The sequence below is a fragment of the Thamnophis sirtalis genome, unplaced genomic scaffold (genome assembly GCF_051295495.1).
Source record: "Thamnophis sirtalis isolate CommonGarterSnake01/CBP01778 unplaced genomic scaffold, rThaSir2_p1.2 scaffold_2, whole genome shotgun sequence".
In the NCBI taxonomy this organism is placed as follows: domain Eukaryota; kingdom Metazoa; phylum Chordata; class Lepidosauria; order Squamata; family Natricidae; genus Thamnophis; species Thamnophis sirtalis.
Genome location: NW_028261382.1, coordinates 72,245,015 through 72,255,090, shown reverse-complemented (window position 1 = coordinate 72,255,090; position 10,076 = coordinate 72,245,015). Strand labels below are relative to the sequence as shown.

The following is a 10,076-nucleotide window of genomic DNA, read 5'->3' as shown; positions in this document are numbered from 1 at the left end:
ACAGTGCTGGCTCTTTGGCTTTGAAATGGAGACGAGCACCGCCCTCTATAGTCAGGAACGACTAGTACATATGTGCAAGGGGAACCTTTACCTTTACCTTTACCTTATTCTTAAAAATGGAATGGGAAACAGATTATACTGTTGAGGAAAATTAGGTGCCTATCATAAATGGGGAAAAAAATACTGAAGTAGACATTCCTTGGCAAAAAAAAACCCCTTGTACTATCCGAGCGCCTAAGTCACTCGGTCTTTGAAATTTCATCCTTTCCATCGTTCTCCAGCCCCAGTCGCTTTCATTTTCCCCAAACAGAGAGAGAAATCTTGTCCCGTCATCCCTAACCACCTGAGCACCAGGTTGGGGAAGCTGCAGTTTAACAAAGGAGTCAAGATGAACAACAGCAGATGTTCTATTTTATTCATGTTATAGATGTCCAGATGGCTCTTTCCCTTTGGCTGGTTTTAAATAGAAACCAACATTTCACGCCTATGATTTCACTTACTGGAGCCGGAGTAGAAGGGATAAGAAAGCTTTCCCAGGTTCCCTTCGGACATAACTTGCAAATCCACCTTCAGTGCAGTCTTACCTTGGCTGGATCCATACCAAAGAAAACAAATCGGATCTCCTCTTAGTTAAATCCAGTGTTTTCCTTTTAGAGAGTTAAGTTCTCACCTAGGGAAGTGCAGTTCTCCAGAAAGGATGGAAACAACGACCACACGTTCAAGCAATTGGTAGGATGTTTAGTTGCTTTTTCTGAGGGAAATCTAGTGCTCCTGAATACCCAACCCTGGAGGTGAACAAGATATTCAGCAAGACTCTGGACGCTGGTACTTCCAGAAGGCCATTTCTCCATCGTCGCTGCATGAAGCCAACAAGCCCGGCTCCTTGGGGCTCCAGGCAACGCAGTTCACATCCTGAGAATGCGCTCGGGCCACGTGGGCAGTCAAGGAGAAGGTGGGCTGATGAGCATCCGAGAGGGGGTCTTCTTCAAACACCCGGATGGCGTCGTCTCCGCAGGCGGTGGCTAAGGCACCTGTCAGGTGGCACCTGCCAGGAATTTGGAAAAGGAAACAATTCTGGATCAGGATTAGATGGTTCAGAACATACTGGGACGTATTCAAGAGAAGCTGATAATTTAAAAAACTCTCCCTTTTTTTGATCCTGTAATCCCTTAATTCGGGGTGCTCGGGGCGACAATAGAATTGAGCATTTACTGGCTGGATGCCCTTTCTGATGCCTAGGTGGAGTTCATGGCAAATGGCGGTTGTTGGTTCTTTTGCGCCCTAGGAGAGAAACATCTGCCGCTACAGAGGATTAATCTCTCAACCTTCCACGTAGAAGGCTAGCGTCTTCACCACTAGGCCATAATGCCACTCAAATGGGGGAGCTTGGAAGTCTTCTAGTCCAAACCCCTCCTCAAGCAGGAACCTTATGCAATTTGAGACAGGCAGCTGACCTGTCTCTTCTTAGAGGCCTCCGGTGACTCCCTTTCTTTCCCACGATCTCTGCTAGGAGGATGGACCGAATGCATGATTCATATTCACAGGGGGAAGGGTCAATTGATGTCGTAATTGGCACAGATCTCAGCTGGTCCTGGGATGCTGTGGGGAGCATCTCCACTTACCATGCCACGTCGTAGATGGTCCGCGTGTGGAAACCAGAGAGGGTGCAAACACACTTCCAAATGGGATCGGTGCCATTACAGGCCACGCCTGAAACACACAAGAGGTTAAAGGTTGTTGCCTCTTGGCTCTTCTGCAGGAGCTTCAGGCCTCTTGGAAAAATAAATTTAAACTACAGAGGTCCAATCAAGGGTTTGGGAGCTGAGGAACAGTTGATGGAGCAGAAACTACGAGTGGGTGGGAGGGGGATTCGGTGTCCCTTAAGTGGTCCAGTTTTATGGGAACCAGGATTTTGCATTTGGCTCAGAACCTTAGGCTTCTGACCTAGGCTTCCCCCAAACCACGAAGCCAACTCCTTGTCCCGACAAAAAAAACCTTTTATTAATGTCCTGTGAATTCTGCTCATTCACATCCAGCAAAGTCTTTCAAGGGAGGATTTACAGTCACAGACCTTATCTGGCTTGGAAAGCTTCCAGGCTGATCTCTGCAAAACTTGGCAAGGAGTCTCAGAGAGTCACAAACCAATTAAGTGAACTAATCATCTCCTGCAAAACTCCACTCCCCTTTCGCTCCTCTTTTCTTTCCTCTGGGAGGGGCCATTCACTGTCCACCTGTGGCCTTACTCCCAAGTCGACCCCTGTTCTTTAGCTGTTCCTTTCGTCTGGCAACTCTGCACATATGCACACTGGGAACAGGCTCCAGCTGTTTGTCTGCCTCACTGATGTCTTGACTCCGAAGGCAGCTGATAACTGGAATACGGCCCTGGCCCCCTCACTGCCTCTGACACAGAGCCCTCATCCGAGCCTTCCTCAGACTCCAGTACTGGCCCATCTTCCTCCCCAACCTCCTCACTGTCCGAATCTGCTGCCAGTTACACTGGCTATTGGCAGGCCACAACACTCCCATACAGGCAGTCTTATACAAATAACCCTCAACTTAATGACCATAATTGAGCCCAAAATATCTATTGCTAAGTGAGACAGTGTTGTTAAGTGAATTTTGCCCCATTTTACGACCTTTTTTGCCACAATTGTTAAGTGAATCACTGCAGTTATTAAAACTAGTGATACCTGAGTACCACACTGGAGGTGCTTGATGGACAAATACAGAAGAACAGAATGACTTTGTTGTCACTTTGAATGTACACTAACCGGCGTACATTAAAGTGAAATTTCGTTGCATGCAACTCTCAGAGGGTTACCACCTCCAATATATACTACATAATCATGACCGAACAAATAAACACAAAATTATGCATATTCCCACGTATATTATTAAATGACACAGAGAAACAGCACAGTCTAGTCCGGATAAATACATGTACACAGTGGGAGAAACAAATCTTGCAAGATTACCAGACGGATGGCCTAGGGAACAAAGCTGTTGTAGAATCTGGAAGTCCTGCTAGAAATACTTCAAAACCTTCTCCCAGAGGGGGGCAACAGAAACAGATTGTGAAGTGGGTGTGTGGGGTCTGTGACAATGCTTTGAGCTTCAAGCACACAACACTAATGAGCAGCATCCTGAATCACTGGAAGCGAGCTTCCTATAATCTTCTCCATTGTCCTCACCGCTCTCTGTAGGGACTTTCGATCTCACCTCCCCGCTGTGCATCATGCTCCCTTCCCTCCCATCTTTTCACCATAATTTTGTATTTTTATTGTAATGTTGGAAACCACCCAGGGACACACCTTGTGGCAAAGATGTGGCAAATACATTTAATAAATGAATAAAAACAAACAAACAGTTCCATCCTCTGGGATGTAACACAGGGCACCGTGCTGTAGCACTCACCTTGCTCATTGCCTGGCTTAAACTGGCGCCAAATGCGCACGGTTTTGTCATCACTACAGGAAGCCAGCCTTTCTCCACTCTGGTCAAAGGCCAAGCTCCACACTGTGGACTCATGGCCTTCCAAGGTGCTGAAGCACACCCAGTCATCTTCCTCCTCCCGATACAGCTTGACTGTGTCATCGTAACTGGCAGATGCCAGCAGCTGGGAGGAGAAAAACCCCCAAGAGGGAGACCCAAATCAGCATCGGCATAAAGAACCAAAGACTCTCAGACTTAGAATAACTTTGTTGTCACTTTGAATGTACATTAATTGGTATGAATTAAAATGAAATTTTGTTGGCACATAGCTCTCAAAGGGTCATCATACACAATATACAACATACACACACACACGTGTCTCCCTTTATTTATCAGCACAAAGGCAACATACAATTTATACACATACATACATACATACACACATAAAATATATATTCAAGATGAAGGGAGGTGCTAATACCACTCTATAAAGCTCTAGTAAGACCACACCTAGAATCCTGCATCCAGTTTTGGTCACCACACTATCAAAAAGATGTTGAGACTCTAGAAAGAGTGCAGAGAAGAGCAACCAGGATGATGAGGAGACTGGAGGCTAAAACATATGAAGAACAGTTGCAGGAACTGGGCATGGCTAGTCTAGTGAAGAGAAGGACCAGGGGAGACATGAGAGCAGTCTTCCAATATTTGAGGGGCTGCCCCCGAGAGGACAGGCTATTTTCCAAAGCATCCAAAGGCCAGACAAGGAACAATGGATGGAAACTGATCAAGAAGAGATTCAACCTGGAAATAAGGAGGAATTTTCTGACAGAACAGTCAACCCATGGAACAGAAGTTTCCTTCAGAAGTGGTGGGGGATTCATCCCTGGAGGCTGGATTGCCATCTATCAGAAATCGTGAAGGGTCTCCTGTTTGGGTGGGGGATTGGACTAGATGACCTATAAGGTCCCTTCCAACTCTGTTAATCGGTTAATAACTACATAAACATGAGAAAATAAATAAATAAATACAAAATTATGCATATACCCACATATATGATACCGAGAAAAAACACAATCTAGTTTGGATGTGAGTTTACCAGGCGGATGGCTCAGGGAACAAAGCCATTACAGAATCTACAAAGGAGACTTTCCACCTGAAATGCCCATTTCCAGAGAATCTCTGCATTTGTTTCACAAAAACAATCTTCTAGCAGTTGCAGCTATGCAGAAGGAGAGCCCCACCTCAAAGAAAAAAACCAGACTCACCTCTTGGTTAGGATGCCAGACAACATGCTTCACATCCTGTGTGTGAGAATTCAGGACGCTCATGCACTCGTATTCGTCCTCTTCATCCACTGTAACGGAGAAGGGGGGAATTTGATAAAAACCGAATAATACAAATCTCCACCGGTCAATTGCAAAAGGCAGCTTTATTCAAAACAGTTTACATCCAGTGATGCTACCTTTAACACTATTAAAATTCCACACATGTCAGGTCCTTGAGAAGGACTTGGTAGGTGGACCAAAATGCCAAGACCAGTCTGAACATCATGTGACAAAGCATAATATCATCACCGGCAATGACAAAATCCCCAATCGGTCAATTGCGAAAGGCAGCATTAGTCAAGAACAGCTTACATCCTGCCACATTATTTCTAACGCCATCAAACAACCACCTCTGCCAACCCCAGATCCCTGGGAAGGATCTGGGACTTGATAGGTGGACCAAAATGCCAAACCTGGTCTGAACATCTGGCTGACTGTACGACAAACTGTTCAGAATAATTTGGTAGAGAATGTAAACGAAGTGAAAAAATGGAAATGCATCCACACCCTCCTAGCCACTCCATGGATTTCTTTTTTTTTAATTAAAATTTTTTAATTTTTAATTTAAAACAAATATAACATACATGCTATAGAAAGTGTATCAGTTGGTTACAAATAGACTTTTGTGCATCTCTTCCACAGTCAACAAACATAATTCATGTTAACTTGAGCATTTTAACTCAAATATTCATACATATCACCATCATCATATATCCATTTTCATTTGACTATAATTATTATTTAAAAATAATAATAATAATAATAATTTTTGTTTCTTAAACAATACATGCCCACACCAGTGGGAAAAGAAAAAATCAAAAGAGAAACCAAAAAAAAAAAAGGAACCACTCCATGGATTTCTTAATAGACAAACTCAACATATGTAGAAGTTCCATTTTCCCTATTACAGAAAGAGAGAACAGTAGGTCACCTTCCCTTGCTTTCGGGCAGCTTCCCTAATTTTATTATTTTAAAAAGGTTTTAAAATCTGTCAGCCTGATTGACACGAATCCCTTCGACATTCTTCAGAAAGCAGTCCTTCCCTTCTGTACACCCAGAGAGCAAAATCAGAAGCCGTGTTCTGTGGGGCTGTGATGGCAGAAGCTCATTCCTTCACTTTTGGGGTCAAATGGGGGGTGGGGTTGTGATTAGCTATGCTGTTAAGGTAATGATTGAATAGCTGACCAGCTGCTTTAAGGCTGTAAACCAAGATAATGCAATGAGTCAGCAGGGTTACTGCCACTTTAAGAAGCTGTCTATATGAGAGGCCCTGTGAGGGCGGTTTCTCTCTCTGTGTGTGCTTCCGTATTATAGTTGAAGATTGATTGCCTGATTTTGCCTAGTACATGTATGTGTGTATATATGTCTGTGTGTATGTATGTATGTATGTATGTATGTATGTATATGTATGTATGTATGTATATGTATATGTATATGCATATGTAAACCTCTGGATACTGTACTTTGCTCCTGGGTTGTCTCAAAATAGCAGTCATGCTTTGCACATTCTGACACATGCTTATCCTGGCAGCCACTTTGTGAGAGCATCATAACAGGTTCTGAAAATTTCAAAGCCCCCCTCTGCCAATCCTCCCTTTCCCCCCCTATCACCAAAGGATTGTCTGCCTCCCACGATTCTCCAAGTTCTCGCTCACCTTCCCAAACCCAGACGCTTTTGTCTCGGCTGCAGGTAGCCAGGAGGCTGCCAGACGGGGCCCAGGCTACGGACTTCACCTCATTCTCATGGCCCTCCAGAGTCGCTGCACACTGGGTGGAGAGAGAGAGGAGACATTTATTTACGGGAAGGGCAACTGACAATCTGAGACCCCAAGGAGAAATGTTCCATGGCAGGGCAGTGGGGGAGATGACCAGGAGGAGCTTGAGGGTGGAGTCAAACGCACAATCAGTTTGGAATCACCACGCTCCCACAAATGGCCTAACTCCAGCCCCTTGTGAATTCCACTGATTCATATCTGGCACCAATTTGCCTTGACTGTTAATATCCACAACTGAGCTCAAAATTTTGGATGCTAAGTGAGTTTTGCCCCATTTTAATGGCTTTCTTGGCCCAATTGTTAAGAGGATCACTCCAGGGGTTAAATGATATGAATCTGGCTTCCCCGTGGTGTGTCAGGTCACAAAAGGCTTAGAAAAATTGTCTTTAAGTATGTTTAAAGCGACGATATTTTTTTTCTCCATTGAGATTCTCACTGCTCCATCTTTTTAACTGTCTTCCAATTTTGCACCCCTGTAAGTTACACAAGATTTCAATCACTCAGGTCTGAATTGTGCACTATAAATCGTGCCCAGTAAATATTTGTTATTGTGAGTTGTAACATTTTCAAATAGTCATATTATGTGTACTTTCCCCTTTTTATCTTCACAATTCGCTTGCTGCACTTGGTTCTCGTTTTGAGAATATTGGAACCAAATGGCTCTACAAGAGCAGCACATAAGGAAGGCTTCAAGATGCCTTAATCCTCCCCCCCCCCCTGGTTAATTATCAAATCTTGCAATTTCAACATATTATCTTTCCATGGAGTGAATCTGAATTGGAACCCACAAAGGATGCTGTACCTCGAAATCGGCCTGGTTCTTCTTCCAGATGCAGGTGGTTGCATCAAAGCTGGCTGAAGCCAAGTAGTTCCCACAGGGGGACCAGGCCACTTTGCGGATGGTCCTTTGGTGCCCTTCACCCAGAATGGACTTGCACACCCAGCCATCACCTGACAAGAGAGAAAGCTCCTGGCAATGTGGTTGGCAATATCCCTGCCTGAGCTTGGAACCCCAAGATCTAAGCATATTAATCAAGTATCTATGGTAGCTTTCCTTTTTCTTAGCACTGAGGACTTGGGTCTCTGCTGACTGCAAAATTAGCTGTGGCTGCATTGATGGAGGTTCTGCTGTGGCCCGCAAGTGGTAGCAGACTCAGGTAGTGAGGAGGTTGTGGAGGAAGATGGGCCAGTCTTGGAGTCTGGGGAGGGCTCTGATGAGGGCTCTGTGTCGGAGGCAGAGAGGGGGCCAGGGCCATGTGCCAGTTATCAGCTGCCTTCAGAGTCAGACATCAGTGAGGCAGATGAACAGCTGAAGCCTGTTCCCAATGTGCGCATGCACAGAGTTGCTGGAAGAAGGAAACAGCTAAGGGACAGGGGACAACTTGGGAGTAAAGCCACAGGTGGACGATGAATGACCTCTCCCAGAGGAAATAAAAGAGGAAAAAAAGGGGAGGGGAGTTTGCAGGAGACAATTAGTTCAATTCATTAGGGTGAACTCTATTCCTGACTTCTTGCCAAGGAATTCCTACAGCGTGGCGTTTGGAAGATATCGGCCTGGCAGTTCTCCAAGCCTGATAAAGGCCTGTGGTTGGGAAATCTCATGAAAGACTGTTGGCCGGGACTTTGCTGGAGAGGAATTCCCTTTAACCTAAATAAAAGTGGCTTTATTGGGATGGGGAGTCGGCTTCATGGTCTTGGGAAGCCTAGGTCAGAACAGGTTCAGGGCATTAGGGCTGTTCGAGATAAGATTTGGAAATACCCATTAAACCAACTAAAACAGTCCTCAGTTTGGGAGGCAGAGAGCATGGTAAGCTACAAGGAAATGGGAGGGAAACAGTGGCCTGTACATATCTATGGAGTTCTCCAGGTCCCAAAGGTGCTTTTTTTCAAGAGGCAATTGGATTTTCGGGTTTTTCTTTGAAGATATTTCGCTTCTCATCCAAGAAGTTTTTCCGTTCTTGAAAATGTAAACCCCAAGCTGACCACCTGAGCCTACCTTCTTTTCCCCAGATGCGGATGCTACGGTCTCCACCACAGGAAGCCAGTAGTGTCCCTTTGGGATTCCAGGCCAGGAACCAACAACAGGAATCCGGGTGTGCCTGGATGCGGGACAGGAGAGTCAAGGAGTCCTTCATCGGAACACCAAGTGGTCACCACAGACGGAAGCTAAAACTCTGCAAATAGAAATGAGTTTTATTTCAGCGGGAAGGTTTCATTTAAGGGCACGTGATGAAAATTGGAGCGCTTGGCCATTGGCCTGTGATTTTCATCCCTGGAATAGATTACTACAATTGCACCGTACATGGGACTGTCCTTAAAATGCCAGTTGGAAGTTGCCATTGCTTCAAAACTACATCACAGGTAGTCCTTGACTTACAGCTGTTCATTTAGTGAACCATTCGAAGATACAACAGCAGTGGGGGAAAAGTGACCATTTTTCACCCTTATACAATTGCAGCAGCCGCCCTCCCCCCATAGGTTACATGATCAGAATTGGGATGCTTAGCAACTGGCTTGGTTTTTCAAAGGTCGTAGCGTTCCCCTTTTGTGACCTTCTGTTAAGCCAAGGCAATGGGGAAGCCGGATTCACTTAACAACCAGGTTACTAACTTAGCTTATCTTTATTTTTTTGCATTTTTGTTTCTTTTATTATATAAAATGCAAAGGAAACAAAAGATAGGTAATTAACAGAAGGAAAAGGAGGAGCAAAGTGTAAGAGTGTGTGTGTGTGTGTGAGAGAGAGAGAGAGAGAGGGAGGGAGGGAGGGAGAGAGAGAGGGGATGTTTAACCACTGCAGTGATTCATTCAACAGCTGTGGCGAGAAAGATCGTCCAATGGGGGCAAAATTCACTTTACAACAGTCTCGCTTAGCAACAGGAAATCTAGCTCCGTTGTGGTCATAAGTCGAGGACCCCTGTCATTTCCCACCCAAGGACTTACAGGGCAGCGATCTGCAAGAGTCCATTTAGCGACCGTTCTAGATTAACAACCGCCTCGCTTAGCAAGAAAAGTTTGGGCTCCTTTGTGGTCGTAAGTCGAGGACACCCTGGCATTGTTTCCCCCCCCCCCCACCTCAGGAAAAGAACGCAGAGACTGGCAGAGCCCCGTTTTTCGCTCCCGCGGGGAGTGGCTGCCTCAGCACCCACCTGAGACTCAGCCCAATGCGGCCCCTGGCTGGGAAGGATGGGCTGTGTCGTACAGCAGGCAGGGGCCACCCGCCGTTCCTTATTGATCAGGCTTGAGCAGCGCCGGAAGCCCCTCACCGGAAGTCTCGCTGCAAAGGCCGCTGGGACCTGTAGTCTTTTCCCCCTCCCCCGCCCCTTGTTTCCTGTCAGCACCGCCGAGGAAGGACTTCCAAGATTGGGGGGGGGGGGTGTTCCTCGGGTCCCCAAGGCCACGCGGGAGGGGCCGGGGAGCCAAGGCCTTCCCGCTTCATGAGTTGTTTTCCGACCCATTTCGGCCCGCTGTGCCTTTGTGCGTGCGTGTGTGTGTGTATGTGTGTCCGTGCTGAGGTGGGGTAGGCCAGTACGGCAATGGCGGTTGG

At 46.0% G+C, this 10,076-nt stretch overlaps 1 protein-coding gene across 1 annotated transcript; it reads right to left on the bottom strand.

The window, feature by feature from the left end:
• Positions 1–391: 391 nt before the first annotated feature.
• CIAO1 (cytosolic iron-sulfur assembly component 1) lies at positions 392–9,835 on the bottom strand. The gene is made up of 8 exons (XM_087706075.1): positions 9,679–9,835; positions 8,529–8,706; positions 7,335–7,483; positions 6,413–6,524; positions 4,698–4,786; positions 3,415–3,616; positions 1,623–1,710; positions 392–1,045 (listed from the first exon to the last, which is right to left on the bottom strand). The coding sequence occupies exons 2-8, from the start codon at positions 8,665–8,667 to the stop codon at positions 805–807; spliced, it is 1,020 nt and encodes a 339-aa protein (XP_087562201.1). The 5' UTR covers positions 8,668–8,706; positions 9,679–9,835; the 3' UTR covers positions 392–804.
• Positions 9,836–10,076: the final 241 nt, after the last annotated feature.

Bases quoted from the DNA above. Each gene is read 5' to 3' on its own strand.
- CIAO1 (XM_087706075.1), bottom strand. From the start codon at position 8,667: ATGAAGGACTCCTTGACTCTCCTGTCCCGCATCCAGGCACACCCGGAT. The intron at 6,525-7,334 runs GTACAGCATCCT...CTCTCCACCCAG, and splicing joins AGAACCAGGCCGATTTCGAG to TGTGCAGCGACTCTGGAGGG. The intron at 1,711-3,414 runs GTGAGTGCTACA...TGTGTGTTTCAG, and splicing joins TAAGCCAGGCAATGAGCAAG to GCGTGGCCTGTAATGGCACC.